This window comes from Simochromis diagramma, unplaced genomic scaffold (assembly GCF_900408965.1).
Source record: "Simochromis diagramma unplaced genomic scaffold, fSimDia1.1 OVJJ01000304.1, whole genome shotgun sequence".
Taxonomy (NCBI): domain Eukaryota; kingdom Metazoa; phylum Chordata; class Actinopteri; order Cichliformes; family Cichlidae; genus Simochromis; species Simochromis diagramma.
The window spans coordinates 16,691,604-16,710,860 of NW_024387030.1; the positions used below are offsets into that span (position 1 = coordinate 16,691,604).

The following is a 19,257-nucleotide window of genomic DNA, read 5'->3' on the forward strand; positions in this document are numbered from 1 at the left end:
ATTGGTAAAGTAAACCTCAAAGTGATTGAGTGGTCATTAAAATGTGTTCAGAATTTTAAAATGAATGAAAATTCAGCTCATAAATGATAAATCATGACACACTGCTCTCCACTGCATATCATAATTGGAATCAGTAATACTGGCCCTGTATTTACTTGGTATCAGAGCAAAGTCAAGATTTCACACAACACTAAAATTAAAATGCTAAAATTAAAGTGAAACTAACAAAAACCTAAAAAAAAATTAAAAAACTATACTGAATTAAAAACAAAAAAGTTAAATTGAGCTCAAAATAATAATAATAAAAAATAGGAAACTCTAATAACTCTGGTGTGCTGTGGTGGAGTTATGTTGGCATACGCTGGCACGGAAACTTCGTCTGGCTTTGTAGTTGTGCAGCTTGTAACTCAGACAAACAGGTTAAGGGCGGAGTGTTGTTGATGTGCTTGAATAATAGCTTTCACCCAGGGGATACATCGGGCCCTACGTTACAGCCCAGGCACGTGTGTGTGTGTGATTTCTCTGTGCATGCAGCCATGTGTCGAGTCGGCGCTGAACTTCCTCGTCCTGCATTAGAAGAAGGAGGATAGAGAGGCGTGACGTCGCTGGCCGCAGACAGGCCCGTGCGGCAGGGGGAGAGAGGCAGGAACGGACGCTGCTGCTGCCGCAGAGCAGACTGAAGAATCGCAGGAGCAGCCGGGCACGAAACAACCGGCAACCACGGCAACTTTGTAGAGACGCCAGACGGCCATAATGCGGCACCGCCCGCCGACGACCCCGGAGCTGATGTGACTGTGCACAACCAGAACCGGGAGGAAGCGGCGGACACCACCACCTCCCTTCGCTCTCTCTCTCTCGGTGTGTGCGCAGCCGGTCGGTTTGTCGTTCTGTCTGTCTGGAGGGAGGAGGTGGGGGGACGGACATGTCCTCGCTAAACGTACCGGAGGACCAGAAATGGGTACCGACACACGTCCAGGTGACGGTTCTGAGAGGCAGGGGCTTACGGGGCAAGGGCAAGCACGGCACCAGCGATGTGTACACCATCATCCAGCTCGGGAAGGAGAAGTACTCGACCGGCGTGGCGGAGAAGACGACCGAGCCGGAGTGGAAGGAGGAGTGCTCGTTCGAGCTGCAGCCCGGTGTGCTGGAGAGCGGCGGGCAGAGCGGATACCCGGCTGGGAGCTGCGAGCTAATCCTGACGGTGATGCACAGGGCGCTCATTGGGCTGGACGTGTTCCTCGGACAGGCTGTCATCCCTCTGGATAAAGTCTTTCTCGAGAGTAGATGCGTGAAAAACGAGTAAGTCCAACTGTCTCCGCTTGTAATAGTTGTGTGTGTGTTTTTAGTACGAGAACCTGCTACAGTGTGGCAAAAAAGCTGCGTGGATATGCTTTCACGTGTTGTTGTTTTATCTAATTTCCCATATCCCTTGAACCCGTCAAGGGTGTTTTTCTTGTCCAGTCCGCTTTTTGTCCCGTTTAACTCGCCACACAGTTTGTTGTTAGATACAAACACAGCTGTCAAATCTCTGGTGCTGCATCAGGGCCCTGCAGACACACCCTCCCTCCTCCCACAGACAGACCAAACTAACTCTTAGCAACCATCAGCGCACTCCCCACTGAGGCTCAAGGCTCCCCTACAACTTCTGCAAACCTCACATCCTCCACAATGTTTACATCATCAGCTGCTTGCGGTCGGTTCTTTAGAAAAGAAAAAACCCACCAACAACAACTGTTGTTTCCCCATAGCTGAGGCATAGAGTAGAGCTGGATTAATGCTTGTCCCAAATCCAGGGATTAACCAACAGTTACATGATCCCAATAAAGCTTCAAGGTATTTTTAGCAATAACATGCGGTTTCACACAAGCCCCGCCCACTACAGCAGGAAGTTTGGTGATAAATCTTTGGAGGAATCTTTTTGTTTCTTTTTCATGGTAACAGAAATCTTTTTTTTGTGCATCTCTCTAATGGTGCAAACAGGAGCTTTTCTTTTCTTTTTTTGTTGATAACACCTTTCAACACCTTCAGAGAATATCGAAATGTGTGACATTTGTAGGTTGAGTAATAATGGCACATAAGCAGTTAGCTGTTAGATAAAAAGGTGGGTTTTGCACTGATGGTTCAAAGGCACTGTTAGCAAAAGATCTGACATTTACAGGAAGGTTTTGGATACCTAAAGGTTTTCCTACTGCTTGCGTGTTCATACCACTGCTCCAAAACTTGACGAGCTTCCCTTCTACTTTTTATCCACCAAACCAGGGTCAATAAAAAAGTAAGTCCAGTTGTTATATCTGACAGTAGCAATAAGTGCTACTCAGAACTGGTACATGATCTTGCCCCATCATGCTGACACCACACTAAAAGATGTTATGTTTTGTCGTGTTGGCTAACAAAATGCCACATGAAGCAGTTTTTAAAAAAAATCTTTTAAGTGACTGCCACCTGACCTAAGTGTGCTTTCAGTCAAACAGAGCCATGAATTTGAGACGAAAGGGGAGCAAGTCTTCTCCAGTCGGCCCTGTTGGAGCTGGTCAATTGAAGGTTAGAGCCAGCCTGTGATGATGATGATGTGTCAGCAGTTTGGTGCTGTGGTACATTCAGTGTCTTCACGTGGGATTCAGTGAATGTTCACTGGTTATTAGCAACACAAGCTGCTTTCAAAGCTTCCAGCTTCAATTCTCGTCTTTGCTACTGAAGAGAAAATATATGCTAGAAGGTTTGCAAAAGACCCCCCAAAACAAACATTTGAACACGACGATTTACAATAGTTGACTTTGATACATAAAAAAGCTTATAATTACACTTTTCTTCTTATTCTTCCAACACCAAAACACTATACCCAGCCAATGCGTGTATAATTTAAAGACAAGAAAGGCTACCTGTGGGCTGAAGGTATTCAGCATCTGCTCGCTCCCTGTTCTCTGAGTGTTGCTACACAATCAGAACCTGTACTGTATGTTCTGACTACCGTTGCATTAAATCATGGGAAATGTTCAAACAGGAACTTAGAACAAATAGAAAAGTTTGCTCATTTTAAAAAGATACTTCCAACTACTAGCTACTACTATAAGCCTCTGGTCGTATTAGGCCTTGTAAGGTTATTACAACAAACCCCCCTGAGTGTATTGGCTTTTCATTTTGTAGGATAATGGCTATTCTCGTTCTGAGAAAAGTAGTATTTGTTTGCTGCATGTTAATGTGTTTTCTGCAGAACCTGCTGTATTTCTCAAGTGCACCAGTTTTTAAAGTTTGATTCAAACAAAAACTCTCATAAGAGCTTTGTCTAACAAATATGGAAGCTAGCGAAGTACAGATAAGCTAATAAGAGATTCACAGTACTGTGCAAAAGTCTTGAATTGCCTGTTATGTTTTATGAAATAGGTGCATTTTGAAATGTGCAAACATACATGGAAATACAGTATGTAAATCAAAAGCACAGTTTGTACAATTCTAAAAAGCTTGATAGTCAATATTTGGTATGACTTACTTACTTTAATTCTTCAACATAGTCTGAGTTCACTTAGGCAGCTTTCTTTAGGAAGTTCACCAGGCTTCTGGAAGGTCTTCCAAAGCTCTTCTTTAGATTTTAGCTGCTTTTTGTTTCATTCTGTCAAGATGATCCCACGCTGGAGGCCAATCCATGACTGACAGTGTCCATTGTGTGTTTTTCTATCAAGGTATGCTTTTACTGTGTTGTCCATATGCTTGGAATCAATTCCATGCTTAAAAATGAATCAGTAGCCAATCAGCTGCATTCAAAACCGATATTGCATGGTGCATTAAAATCTGACATTACTTTGCGTGTTCATATTTACATCAGTTTTTACAAGTTCTCCGACACCACTGATTGAAATGCAGCTTCAAACCATGACTAAGCCTCCACCGTGTTTTACAGATTGCTGTAGACGCTCACTGTTGTGTCTCTCTCCTAACTCCCTTATACATATTAATGTACTAATAAGATTCGTCACTCTCTAGGACCTCTTGCCACTGCTTTTAAGCTCAGTTCTCGTGTACACTGGAATACCTCTAACAGTAGATGGACCAACTGAAGAATATTGTTTCAAATACTGTTCAAGATGGGTTTTCTTTTGTTTTTTAGGCTTACTACTTTTTCTTTTCGCCTCCACTTGTCTAGCTTCTTTTTCAAATTGCACACCATGCTGAGATATACAAAGTTTTTGGCTAATAGCTCGTTGGGAATCACCTTGTTGGTACAAAAATACTATTTTTCTTCAAGTCAAACTGTGTTATTGTTGACATGTTTTTCGTTTTCTTTTTCTTTTCTTTTTTTGATGTACAGTGCTGTACACGCTAGTGATCATAACTAATGAACAACTTCAGTAGATTGTGTTTTGATAGAACCCTGTTAAATGTAGTAGCTACTTTTGGCAGCTCCCTCTTCACAAGGGGTCACCACAGCGGGACGCTCCGCATGCTTGATTTGGCAGAGCTTATGCCGAATGCCCTTCCGAATGCAACCCTAAAGTTCAAAACCAAATTGAACTGAACTGTTTGTCGAAACCAGAAAATAAAGTGTTACAGTGATAATGGGACAAAACAGCTCAGTTTATTAATATTCAGTTTGAGTTGACAGTGACAACAGCCTTGTAATTATTTTAGCAGAGGTTAAGAAGCAAGGTGTGCATCTGTAACTTTACAGATTTTAATAGTTAGCCCTTTGGAAGAGTTTGAAGCATCACACTGTATATTTCTACCCCCCCAGCCACCCTATTTTCTGACTTTTATTGTCTGCAGGATTCATCATTTTCCATACAGTGTACTTCTGAATCAGCATGTTCCAGTCAGTGAGTGGAAATGAGGAATGAGCTTTAAATTTGGACGCATTTATATTGGACTGCATGAGTTAACTCTGCTCATTTGACTTGCCTTGTGATTCTGTTAAAAATGAATCGATAAACAACTTGTAATTCAACATTAACACAGGACTTCGCTTTGAGCTGAGCCTTTTGACTTAGATGGAGTCTTACTTGCCTTTTTAAAACCCAAGAATGCGAGAGGAAAAGTGTTGGTAATGAATTTAACCAAGTGTTTATCTTTAACATGAGTTGCAACCTCCGATACGTTTAACTGAGTAGCACAATTGTTACTTCAAGGAATATGTCATTAAACAATTTAGCTACATTATTGTGTCTGTAGGTCAGAAAGGTTGCGTTACTTGCTAGCTTCTGTTTCTCCAGGACTGGCTAGCTTAATGCTTTAATAAAAGTGTTATACCATATTTTTGTATGAAACCAATGAGGATGCTGCCAGTTTGTCTTGTATGTATGTGTCATCAAGTGCATGTATTGGTTTAATTTCTTTAAACAAGTCAGCTAAAACAAAAAGTCCCATAGTGACAATGTTTTCAACCTTATCATGTAGCTAATGTTAGCTTAAGCTAGTTATCTATTGCTAGCTTAACAAATTAAGAAAAGCTATCAAAATCAAGTGTTTACTGGTAGTAGAGTTTCAATATTAATTGCTCAAATATTCAAAAAGGTATCAAATTTGTTGAAGGGTACAAAATGACTAAGTTGGTGCTAAAACGGTGTTTAGTACCTTGACTTGTTCCTAATTCATGACAAAATCAATGGTAATGAATTTTTTTAAATACATCAAATATATCTAGTAACTGGTTTAAATGAGATTTTCACCTTTTATTTTAGTTTGAATATGCATGGCACTGAAAATATTGGAGTTTTGACTCATTGTAAGACTGCAAAATGTTAAATCATGAATCTATTGTGAAAGTTGCCTACAGTGAAAACTGAGGCAATTTCAATCAATAAGCACTCTAGGTTCGGTAACTTTTTGTAGTAACAGAGAAGCTTTACACAAGTATGTAAGAGTATTAAAAACACAGTTCATATTCATAGTTAGCAATGAAAGAAGTAAAAGAAAACATATCAAATATGTTCCTCCTTCAGTAATTTTTTTCAAGAAACAAAGATAGAAGTGGATCTTCCTTCAAAAGAGTGACCACAGCATATTTGCATTTTGCATTACTGGTGTAGAGCAGATTACTGGAAAGGTGGGCGTTCGGTGAATTCCCCTACTGGGTCTGTCAGGAAGAAGCTACAAAGGCCCTGCCAGTGCAGCATGCATACCAGGGAACCCATGTTGTTAACAGAAAATTCATTTTGCCAGGCTTTTGCTGATTATCAGATTTGCCATATTCAGGTTTCCTTTATAATCAAGTTTCTTCCCAAGAGTATAAATGTCAGCTCTTTTATTCAGTTATTTATTTATTTATTGTTTGCTGCCTGCCAGTGATTCTTTACTGGTTCAGTGCTTCTTGTTGTGCTAAGATTATATATTTAGATTTGGTGCTTTACAACTTCTTCTTTGTATCGGCTCTCTGTCACAGTTCCCTGCCCTGTTGTGTATGTGTAGGAAGAAAATCTGTGATGTTGTTTCAGGCCTGAGAGCTGAACGTCTATTTGCTGAGTGAGGCAGGAAGATGGTGTGTTTATTTCTGTGTGTGTGAGAGAGAGATGTACATCCAGAAAAATCCTCTGCTAAGAGCAGACAGACTTTCAGTAGCTACAAGCTGGAGAAAATCTAGTCTAATGGACATTAAAAGTTATATAACAGTGTGACCTGTTAAGTCACCCTAGATAATATAAATGTAGCATGGCTTTCTGGGAAAATTTTCCATGGAGATTTTTCAGACAATAATCTGTATAGATTATACAGATAGCCGAGTATGCAGGAGTCCACTGGTCGTTCGAGGGATATGTTCCTGAGTGATGGAGAGGCAGTGTGTGTCTACATCACAAAAATCTCATCAGACCATCTGGTTGTATTCAACAAAGCCAGAAAGTAAAGGAGAGGAGGCGCACACAGAGGATGACTGCTGTTTTGTTTGCTAATATTTTGTAGCAGGCCACAATTGCTAGATGAGTTTGACTTGCTTCCAGATCTAGGTCAGCTAACATTGCTGCCTTTTCGTGTATTTCTAGCTAGTCAAATAGCTAGCATGCTAATGTAAAGTTATTTTAAAGTGATGCCAGGTTAGCTCCTCTCTAGTATTAGCATTGTGCCATAGTGTGGCATATTGTATAATATCATCAGTATAGTGGTTACTAACAGTGGCAGTGAGGGGTACCTTTGGAGTTTGTATTTATAGCTAATGCTTGCTTTTTGTCAAGATTGAAGTGTAATCACTACTTTAAAACTAAAAATGCAAACATTCTTGCTTTTCCTTGATGACCAAATTACATTTGGAATCATGAGAAATCTCTTAAGTTTATTAGACTCTACGTAAGTCGATGAACAATCCCCTGATTTTAATTTTTTTTATGATGAAGGTAATGAGTAGTGATGTGATTAAACTAAGGTAATTTAAGGGGTTAGATAATGTGAGTTAATCTGTAGTGAATACCTCTTTGTTACTTGCAGAGCATCACTGGTGATTTAAGTAGTCATTCAGGAGGGAAATACAGTTTATTGAAAGATGATAGGGAAAAGTTATACATGCCCGATTGCTTAAGTTTCCCATTGAGTCCCCCGTCCTGAAAGTCTTAGCTCTGTTGCCTAATTTTCTTCTCATTTGCTTCTTTCTTACTCGGTACTTAGATATTTAATGGTAGTTGTTGTACATAAACCTTGGAAAGCTGGCAGACTCGAGCGTCACATTTCGGCTACTTTTCAGACTGAAACACTGGAACGCAGTGATGGCAAGAATGTGGCAAACTTTGCATTGCAAAAAATGTTCTTGGATGTCTTCTGGTGGCCTTGCATATTAGTGCCTGATTCTTGTAGATATAGCTTAAAACCTGATTACAATGTATTATTTGGCATAGCCTGCGTTAGTATTCTGTAATCTGCATTTATTTTTATTTTGCATTTTCTTTTATTGTGCATTCTTTTTTTTTTCTGTCTGTTATTGCAACCTATCTAGTTTTTATACAACGAGCATTCATGTCCAGGTTTATTTATCACTCATTTATCCCTAATGTGTATCTGCGGCTATGTGGTTTTAAAGAATTGGGAGGGAAGTTGGTCGGTAGGTTTTTCGCTCATAGCATCCAGATGTGGAATGTGGTTTGGGTCTCACAGCCTGTCTGCTTCTTCTGCTGAGGAAGCAGGAATCCAGGGCATATTACCAGTATTACCCACAGTATTCCTGAAGGGCTTGTTGGCCTAATTAATTCAGAAAGGTGTAATGGGAAGTGTTCAGTTGGTAACTCAAATGAACAACACCGCTTACATCCTTTTTTATGCACTTGGATATGATATGGAGGTGATGGTCTGCTATCATTGTTGAAGACCATTGACTGCTGTATTCTTTTCACTATATCCTTTGTTTTGGCTGTAATTGTTCATTATTTTATGAATTTTCTGCTGAATCATTTCATCATTTTGGATAAAAAGTTGACCCTTTTCTTACCCTTTTTTTCCCCCCCCAACAGAAAATCCCTGCCAGCACTACAGCCGAACATTGATGAAGATTCCTAACAGAGTATTGTTAAAAAGAAAACCTTTTTTGCATTACGCTGTAATATAGCAGTTTGTAGTGTGTTGGAAAGTTTGGTAAAGGTTTTTGTTTCAAAAATACTCTCATCTACTGAAGTCCTTGTGCGTTAGCATGAGCACAGCCCTCTAGAGCTGCTAGAAAAGCTGTTAGCTTCATTTCTAAATGTGACAGACTGTTCGAGAAGTGACAAAGTTTCTTCACTTGCTTGTGTTTTCTAAAGTTGTAGTGCAAGATGCACTCTGCACTCGTGTCCCTGGAGTGTACTCCCTGAAACTGAAACCCGTCTGATGCTTCTGCTAGATAAACGCAAAAAAAAGAGAAGAAGAGAGCGATACGACCTTAAATGCCAACATATTTGTTAAATCATGTGCTGCTAAGTTCCACAGCTCACACGTCCTTGGCAATGGTTTCATTTCACTCTTGTGTCTGGCCCCGATACCACAGAGGCTCACAGAGGCCGACTACACACTGGATGAAACGAGTTGATAGCCTACTTGTGTTGTAATTTCAGCTCTCGTCTGCTCCGAAGGGTGGTTTCTAGGGATTGACATATAGCCTGTAAGTTGAAGTCTGCAATAAGACAGCAGCTTCAGAGTGGGAACATCTTCCTGTCTGCTCTGTGGTAGATCAGGGAGATTGAGGAGATGGTGGTGTGTTGCTGGGATGGGGTGGAGTGTTGTGATTTCCTGTTTTCCCAAGATGGGGAAGCAGATGTGTAGTTATGCTCTGCAGCTCTGGAATGGCATTTTCCCCTCTCTTATGACAATTAAAAGCCTGTTTAGACTTCCACAAGTTCCCAAAAACAAGAAGAACATTTTTCATCTTTATTATGTTTTCACTTAGTGCTTATAACGAAAATCCGCGTTTGCACGATGGCCTTAGTGAACTATACAGTTTCTGTGTGGGATGATGCTTTTGGGAAACTGGCTCCTCTTCAGTAGCAGGCTGTGCTCTGCCTGAGTATGTGGGCTACAAAATGTAGGTTGCTGCTTTTGTCTCTCTTGCAGTTTCTGTATTTGGGCCTCTTGTGTGTTTTACTTGTTGTTCACATTTATTATTGTCAAGCTTAGTCATGCATCAGGCAAGAACAGGTGCACGTACAACGGAACTGTACATGGCCTTTTAAGTATTTTGCAACTTCTTTATTTTTATATGACCAGTTAGAAATGTTATTTTGAGAAGACAAAGGCACAAAATGTTACTGTGTGCAGGTTTAGAGAAAGATGTACATATTTTTAATGAATTACAATCCCTGTAATGTTAGTGATGGTGGTTGTAGTACTAAGTATCCCTGAGGAAACCTTGCATAGCTTCCCTGGCCCTGTGTTTGGAATGTGAACCCCACCTCGGCTGACGTGCCAAGAGGAGGACCGATACTATTGTTGACACGTCGATGTGAAATTCGAAACCACACCTAACAGGCGTTTGAGACATATTATTAGTGACAGGAGAATGAGCCCACACAAAAAAATCTGTTTTGGCTCCAAACATTAAAAAGAAAATAGACAAGTTCAGAGCTGAGGAATTGACTTTGTTGACATGTTGCTCGATAATCCCTTAAAAGGATTTGTCTTAATGAAACGCGCCAATATAAATACCTTATCTGGATTAGACTAAATCAGCCTCAAACTCATCATTCAGCAAACGTAGAAACATAAGACCCAGGCTTATAGGCTGTATGTATTTGCTTCATTGGAGTGCTGCTCCCGCCTACGCCTTTTTCATGTGTGTGAATGATATCTGGTTCGTTAATGAAAACAACGTGCTCATGTGGCAGATTTCCATTGTTGCCTCATTTCTGTGAGGTATAGTTCTCTTGTTCTCGGGCCGTAAAAAGCATTCCTCTCTCCTTATACGCCGAGCTCCACCTGCTCATTAGTCGTGCCTCTTGGAGTTTGACTTTTAGAGTTGCTTTACTAATTGTTTTCAGTGACATTCTTCTTGGGTGTTACCATGTTTTCAGGGCTGAACTTGAGGTCAGAGGCAGGACGATGATGATTACATAACAGGCTGTGCAGGGAATTATATGACTTGTGTTATTTCTTCTCTGCAGCCTACTATTACGCCAGTGTTGTTGCCAGAAACGACTTTCCTGTCTCTGTTCGTCTGTAATCAAACAGAAGATTGGTTGAAGAGTAGGGATGGGTATTGATAAGATTTTCACGATTCCGATTCCATTTTCGATTCTGTTTAACGATTAGATTCTTTATCGATTCTCTTATCGATTCTTTTTTAAAAAAGGAGAACACTAAGGTCGAATAGCTTAGAACTTTGTTTTATATCTTCTCTTTGAACAAGATAGAAATTTAGGAGTAATATGGCCTTACAAACCCAACAGTGAGATCTTAAGAGATCCACAGCCTACGGCTCTTCAATGGGGTGTCACAGGGTCCCCGGGGAAAAAAATTGTAAATGTAAAATAATAAAATAAATATTCTTCTGTAGCAATAACAAAATATAACATAAATTATTCTGTAGCAATTACACAAGAATATCCAGTAATGTCCCTGCCTACAATTAAACACATTCACTTACTGAAAATCGGGGGCATCTGCTGTGGCAAATGGGTGCAAGCCTTTGACCACAAACTTAGTCACTGCTCTGTGACATTCGTCTATCCTGGCCTGAAAGGAGACGCTACCGGTAGACTGCAGCGAGAACTGCCAGCATCTGGCAGTTGACGTTACTCCATCATGGTCACCTAAATGCACAGTAATGGCAGGTTTTGTAATAAGGCAGATCGCGCTAACATAATATGCACTGTTAGTTGATTATTTACCTGCCGCATTAACGGGAGAGGGCGTGCAAACGTTACCGCTGCTGCTGGGTTGAGATTCACGAGTCCGGAGCGGAATTAAAAACACGACATTCATTTAAGGTCATCGCGTGTTTTGTGAGCAAATGCTTTTGCATATTCGTAGTGTTTCCTCCCTTAAATGAAATATATACTTTGCAAGTATTGCAAGTTGCCCTGTTGTCATCCGTTCTCGTAAAGTATAATCAAACTTTTGAGCGTTTGAGCCTAGGCCGTGTTTCCTGCCAGGTAAATGACGCTCCGCAACGTGGTGACGTCATTCGGGGCGACTGGAATCGATAAGGGAATCGTTTGCAAAAATGGCAAACAATTCCAAGGAATTGAAACAGTGGGAACCGGTTCTCAACAAGAACCGGTTTTTGATACCCATCCCTACTGAAGAGAAGAGAGTTTGGTATTCTGATTAGATTTAGATGATTTCATGTTGGGTTCATGAGTATGTCAGTCCTACTCCATAGTCTTTTTTTTCTCCATTATATTGTGTCTTCAATATAATGTTACATTTTGACCAGATGCTGCAGGATGTAGGCATTTAAAACACTTATTTATGCTTTAATTACTAGCTCTAAATCTTAAATATCTTTTTTTAAAGTCAGTTTTTCAACATTTCGGTCTAAAACTAAATCCTCTCCAGTCTTGCTTCTTGGACTGATGGAGCTTGGTAAGCTGGCAAATGCTAATTTGTCTCATAAGTATGTGTTTATCTCATAGGTTAAGCATTTTTTGCCTATTGGCGTTAAGCGAAGATAACAACCCTGACTGTTGAATGTGTTATTAATGTCTTGTAGTGCTGTGCACGTTGTTCTCTAAATAGAAACAAGCCCCCCACAAAGTTTTCATTCTTGGCCTCTGCAGCTTTTTTTTTATTAGCAGCATACATGTGCAGCATATATTTACACTCTTGGGTCATCTAAGATTTCAGCAGCAAGTAATCTAAACCACTCTGCAATCAGAATTAGAATACTTCATTAATCCCTAGGAAAATGACAACAAGGTGATTCAAAGTGCTTTACAGAGACATTAAAGAACAAAAACAAATAAAAAGCATGATTTAAAATTGATTAAAAAAAACAGTAGATAAAATCAGTAGTTAAAATGTAAGTTTTGAAATTTAAGCTTAACAGTGTGGATTTGGTGTTTTATTCAAATGCAGGTAGAAGAGTCTTCAACCTGGATTTAAATAAACTGAGTGCTTCAGCTGATCTGAGGCTTTCTGGGAGTTTGTTCCAGATATAAGGAGCATAAAAGCTGAATGCAGCTTCTCCGTGTCTGGTTCTGACTCTGGGAACTGATAAAAAACCGGATCCAGATGACCTGAGGGATCTGGAAGGTTCATACTGGGTCAGGAGGTCACTGACGAGAATAATCCATGCTATTTTAACATTATAGCTTACACTTTAGAATGTAATTCAATTGATACTTAAACTGTACATTTATATCTACAGGGAGTGCAGAATTATTAGGCAAGTTGTATTTTTGAGGAATAATTTTATTATTGAACAACAACCATGTTCTCAATGAACCCAAAAAACTCATTAATATCAAAGCTGAATGTTTTTGGAAGTAGTTTTTAGTTTGTTTTTAGTTTTAGCTATTTTAGGGGGATATCTGTGTGTGCAGGTGACTATTACTGTGCATAATTATTAGGCAACTTAACAAAAAACAAATATATACCCATTTCAATTATTTATTTTTACCAGTGACACCAATATAACATCTCCACATTCACAAATATACATTTCTGACATTCAAAAGCAAAACAAAAACAAATCAGCGACCAATATAGCCACCTTTCTTTGCAAGGACACTCAAAAGCCTGCCATCCATGGATTCTGTCAGTGTTTTGATCTGTTCACCATCAACATTGCGTGCAGCAGCAACCACAGCCTCCCAGACACTGTTCAGAGAGGTGTACTGTTTTCCCTCTTTGTAAATCTCACATTTGATGATGGACCACAGGTTCTCAATGGGGTTCAGATCAGGTGAACAAGGTGGCCATGTCATTAGTTTTTCTTCTTTTATACCCTTTCTTGCCAGCCACGCTGTGGAGTACTTGGACGCGTGTGATGGAGCATTGTCCTGCATGAAAATCATGTTTTTCTTGAAGGATGCAGACTTCTTCCTGTACCACTGCTTGAAGAAGGTGTCTTCCAGAAACTGGCAGTAGGACTGGGAGTTGAGCTTGACTCCATCCTCAACCCGAAAAGGCCCCACAAGCTCATCTTTGATGATACCAGCCCAAACCAGTACTCCACCTCCACCTTGCTGGCGTCTGAGTCGGACTGGAGCTCTCTGCCCTTTACCAATCCAGCCACGGGCCCATCCATCTGGCCCATCAAGACTCACTCTCATTTCATCAGTCCATAAAACCTTAGAAAAACCAGTCTTGAGATATTTCTTGGCCCAGTCTTGACGTTTCAGCTTGTGTGTCTTGTTCAGTGATGGTCGTCTTTCAGCCTTTCTTACCTTGGCCATGTCTCTAGAGTATTGCACAGTGCACCTTGTGCTTTTGGGCACTCCAGTGATGTTGCAGCTCTGAAATATGGCCAAACTGGTGGCAAGTGGCATCTTGGCAGCTGCACGCTTGACTTTTCTCTAGTTCATGGGCAGTTATTTCGCTCCTTGGTTTTTCCACACGCTTCTTGCGACCCTGTTGACTATTTTGAATGAAACGCTTGATTGTTCGATGATCACGCTTCAGAAGCTTTGCAATTTTGAGACTGCTGCATCCCTCTGCAAGATATCTCACTATTTTTGACTTTTCTGAGCCTGTCAAGTCCTTCTTTTGACCCATTTTGCCAAAGGAAAGGAAGTTGCCTAATAATTATGCACACCTGATATAGGGTGTTGATGTCATTAGACCACACCCCTTCTCATTACAGAGATGCACATCACCTAATATGCTTAATTGGTAGTAGGCTTTCGAGCCTATACAGCTTGGAGTAAGACAACATGCATGAAGAGGATGATGTGGACAAAATACTCATTTGCCTAATAATTCTGCACTCCCTGTACATGATGTTAGCATGACAACATGCTAAACCTGTGCCACAATGTTGCAATAATGCAGCAACACCCGTGTTAATTTTCAACTTCAGTGTTTCTGCAGAGTCACAGTGGAGGTTTAGAGAAAAAAGGAAGGGATCCCGTGGGGGAGAAATAAAAAGCTTTCTGGTTTCTAAGAAGGCGAATGTGTGAGGTTCCTTTCTCATACACGAGTGGGGTAGTCCCCGTTTTCTTTCATGTTGGAGCTTTCATGTTTTGCCTTTGATTCTTAAACCTCTGTTCTTGTAACTTTCCTCAGTTGCACGTTTGAGTTTCCAGTGCACGACATTTAGATTTTCTTGTTTACTCAACAGAACAGAACATTTGTAGTTGATCATGAAGCAATTTCGACAACCTTATTAACATCCTGTTTTGTCATTTGTGCAATAAGAAGTTTCACAACCACTTAATGCAATCAGAAAATTACATGTAAGCACACTTGATTTAGTTAATGATCGTTATTTAACGTCTCAGATAAACTGTATTGAAGAATTCATTGCAGGAAATATTTCGTTTAAAAAGACTCAAATTTATATACTATATCACAACACCAGCTTAAGTTGTCTGAATATTTCAAAAGATATAAAAATAGTTCTTTACTTGACAAAGAAAGTATTTTTGTCTCTCCAAATGGAGCTTGAATATAGAGTGTGGATACCCTGCTGTATATCTATGGATGTCTGTACTCTTTCTCAGAACAATGGTGAATGTTCACTTTGGTTACGTATTTGCCCCTCAGCTTCGTAATGCACATATGAATAAAGAGACGATGCGGTGGAGGTGTGAGGTTTATAATAATGTGGCCACCCAGTAGCACAGGAAGTGAAAAATCTATAAGCAGATACCCGTTTGAGGCCTGTTTGTTTGTCTTCCTGACAGAGCTGACAACTTCCCGTTGGCAGCATATTTATGCTAACTGGGGAATTTTTCTCACTCATTTAATTTTTTTAAACCAGTCACTACAGATCAGATGAGACTTTCCTATGAGTCACAGTGCAGTGAACTTGGTGGCATCGTTCCACACACTTTTAAGGCCTTCATATTCATGTGGGGCGCTGAGTGTTACATCAGAAGTGAGCATTGTTTTACTTCATTGTTCTTGCTTACCGGCCCTGACAACAAAAACAAGGGGCCTCCCGCAGGGTATTGTGGTATGTCAGGACGCACAGCTGTTTGGTATTAGTAGGTCGCAGACACTCACACACCCTGTTACCCTGTGCGAGGACAGATTAGCCCCATTCATGATCACAATACAGTCATTCACACTGCTTCATGGCTGCACGCAGCGGCGAACTAATTGTTGATGTGATTCGTCACAAAAGCACTTTGACTTGTTGTTACTATAGTAAGAAGAGTAATCAACACCAGAACATTTCAGCTCTGTGTGTGGATTTTTATTGACAGTGAAAAAAGATGCACCTGTGCATTTTTCAATACGATGCATAATATATTTTCTCAGGAGGTTGTTCTGGATTTAGTCAGCTGTCAGATCCGTGACGAGCACCTGGAACCACAGGTGCACAAAATAGTTCCTCGCACTCTGCAGCTCTTTTCCGGGCACGCACAGAAGCCCGGTTTAAGTATCAAATAACATGAAGCTATAAAAAACAAGCCTTTGCTGATAGTCAGAACACACATACTTTAAGATGATATGAGCTAGTGAAAAGCAGCACATTTGAATATGCTATAATACAGCTTCTTTTCACACGCCTGTTTCACTGGAGAGTGATAGTGTTTGTGTGTTAATCATGCAAATGGATTCTTTTCTGTTGCAGGTGGTACAGGCTCAACTCGAAGACGGGGAAGAAGGAGAAGGAACGGGGAGACATTCAAGTCACCATCCAGTTCACCCGCGACAACCTGACAGCTAGCATGTACGACCTTGTCATCAAAGATAAAAGCGCCTCCACCTTCGGCAAGCTGAAGGAGCGCATGAAAGGCAAGAGGAGATCCAGCGACGAGGACTCCTCTTCGGCCGTCCTGCCGAGTGGGTATGGCTCTTTGTACCGCATGCGCCAAAGACTTCCTAGCGATGGAGGCGGAGAGGAGGATTATGAAGACGACGAAGGGGGCGAGGTCCGGAGGAGCAAGATGAGAACTTTCTTTTTGAGGGGAAAGTTGCGAAAATCGTCCGACACTCGGTCCAGCACGTCCCTGGGCTCGGAGAGCAGCGAGTCATCGTCACGGGGTGGGAGCCTCAGTCCCACGGCCGGTATCAGCGTGGTGGTGTCCGATCTCTCTAACTCGCCCAGTAACAGCAGCAACCTGACAGCAGATAACAGCCCAGGTGAGCTTGTTGTCACTTTAGTATGAAAGTGAAATATTCTTCTTGTATGATAATGTCTAGAACATGGATTTGTTAGCTGTTGTGTTTCAACCAAAGGAACAGAAATATTTGTTAGCAAGAGTTTTTGAGGTTATTCTGTAAATGTCACAGACTTTAAGTTAAAGTTATACATGTGGAAGTTCTATTTCTTGATAGTTGTGCTCCCTGAAATCTCATCTACACTGAGAGCAGGGTTTAAAAAGCTGCACTACAAAGCACAATTTCTAGAAAAGATTCTGCAATCGTGGGTAAATTTTCATTGACACCTTTGTCCGCCAGAAACACTGATCAGCTCTGTTTTGAAAGACATTGTCAGGAAAATGTCAAGAAGGCTTTACCAGCTGAAGTTTAATCGAGTAAAGTCATGTTTTCCTCTGTTCTCAATTTTCTTCCATTCCCTCCTCCTCGCCACGATTTGCAGAGCACACAGCAAACACGTCGCCCAAGTCTTCGTCTCTCAAATGCGAGTTTGGTGATGAGGCCGGTGAGATCACCATTGCAGTGCCTCAGCCCACTGTTTGCATCAACGGAAGCCATTCTTACAACGTGCAGCCCCAGGCCCCAGGCTCAGGAAAACCTGCAGGTTCTTTAGGCCTGGGACTGTTGCAGAAGTCTATGCCTCTCTCCGTGTCTCTACAGAACCTCAGTCAGCAGGCCTCCATAGATCTCCCTAAAGGTGGTGTGGGAGATGGGCGCCGCTGGTCCTTTGACAAGCCCGGCGAGGAGGAAAAAGCAGCCATAGCTGCAGCTCTGGAGAAAAGCGGCCCGATGCTGGGTGAAAACGAGGAGCGCCTGGGACAGGCTGCTCTGACAGAAGCCAAGTCATGGTCCTTTGCTTCCACAGTGGAGGCGGGGGACATCCAGGGGAAAAAGCAGAGGAGGAACTTTTTCTCTCATGCGGGGAAGGGACAGACTCAGCCCAAGGATGAGTGCGAGCGGGCCCATGCTGCAACTGACGAGAAACAAAGGGGATGGTTTGGATCAAAGGACTCGCAGAGCAAACCCAGGTGAGATACACACTGATCACAGAGAAGACGTCTGACCAATTTAAACCTTTGGTACAAATATTATTTGAATGAAGGTCAAAAGCAACCAAAAACGAAGTGCCTGCTGAGAGTTTGTACCTGCACATTTAGACTTCCAGTATCATTACTCACAGAGTGAGGTGCGTAATTGCATGTGACCCGTATACGTTTTATCTTACTTTAGCAATCATAAGGGCATCAAAGAATGTTTTTGATGTGTAAGATGATATTTTGGCAGCAGAGCAGAATGCAAATGCGTGTTCGAGTAACAGAAAGTGTTATAGCGGTGTTATCCTAGTATTACTAGATAAAGTCTTTAAATGTGCATTTTATTTCAAGATCAATGATCTTGAAATGAATTTTAAATGAATCTCTGCACAAAATTTTCTCTAGCCTCTCTAGTGCAGGTTGCCAGATACAGCCAGTGAGTACAGGCCACTGCCACCAGACATGGCAACCAAGCTACGACAGAGGCTAGCAGTGACAGGTTTTGACAAACAGAGTAGCAGTGAAACAGACTTCCTTCCTGGCTCTAAATTAGCACTCAATTTCCTGTGGAGCACCTCATTTGGCGTGACATTGCACGATATCTGTTGTCTACTACTATTTGCTTAAACCGATGACGCTCACAGTGCAGCAAAAGCGTAACTTAAACCCATTCTCAGGAGGGTTAAATGACGGCGTAGATGTTTACTTCCTGTGCACCAGCATCACAGCTAGAAATTGCTTCCAGCTTTGCACATATCCCTCCTGGTTTCAGTCTCTGGTTACAGCAGGTATCTGCAGTGCAGATGGAGGAGGAGAGCTGCTCTTGTGAAATTAGCTCTGTCAACTTTCAGCCTTGTGCACGCTGTAATATGCTTCAGTAATAATGTTCATTTCATTGGAAAGATGATGATGTGAGCTGGGAAAAAGAACTCATTCTCCTATCACAGGTTGTGTGTGTGTGTTTACGGGCAGGGAGAAAGTGGGGGAAGAAAACCCCGTCTTATTTTATATCCACTTCTAACACAAGTGCATATTTAAGTGGGTAATTTATTTTGGGGGTGTCACGTCACAGGCCTTACTGCACTTTCTGCACTGCTGTCGGTGGTAAATAGTAGTAAATACATTATTAATCTTTCATTCAGGTCTCCCAAAACTCATGATTTTAATTTTTTTTTAAATCAATTTACTTAACTAAGGTGGGGGGGAAAAAAATAAGTCGATGTCGTAATATTTTCATACACCGAGTGTAAACAAAATATTGGCCAGATAAGCACCTGCTCGTAGAAGTAAGGGGTCAGCTATTCTGGACCATAGTACACACAGGGCCTTTCTGCTGCCTCTGTAACTATACATTTTCACGGCCTACGCACCCACATGCTTTTAGATACACCTAGCTGCGTCAACTTTTCTCGCAAATTGTTACATGAAGGGCCAATGAAAACAGAGAAGAGACGGCCATTAATGTTTTAGATGCAAAGTGTTTTGGATGGAAGACGTGAAGACACGTACATGCATATGACTGATGTCAACAATTAAAAAGTAATTTCTGTTTTTTAATTCAACTTTTTCAATTAAA

The 19,257-nt window shown here is 41.1% G+C and overlaps 1 protein-coding gene across 6 annotated transcripts in view; it reads left to right on the forward strand.

Moving 5' to 3' along the window:
- The first annotated feature begins 337 nt into the window (after window positions 1-337).
- Window positions 338-19,257, forward strand: part of rab11fip5a (RAB11 family interacting protein 5a (class I)) — a 28,504-nt gene continuing 9,584 nt past the window's right edge. For 2 of the 6 annotated variants that reach the window (XM_040042306.1, XM_040042307.1), the window contains exons 1-3: window positions 340-1,299; window positions 16,118-16,629; window positions 17,090-17,675. In XM_040042306.1, coding sequence (XP_039898240.1) covers window positions 923-1,299; window positions 16,118-16,629; window positions 17,090-17,675 — 1,475 coding nt within the window. In that variant the 5' untranslated portion in view covers window positions 340-922. Of the gene's footprint in view, window positions 1,300-14,224; window positions 15,859-16,117; window positions 16,630-17,089; window positions 17,676-19,257 lie in introns of those variants that run through there. The other 4 variants (XM_040042303.1, XM_040042304.1, XM_040042308.1 and 1 more) reach the window with 4 other exon arrangements.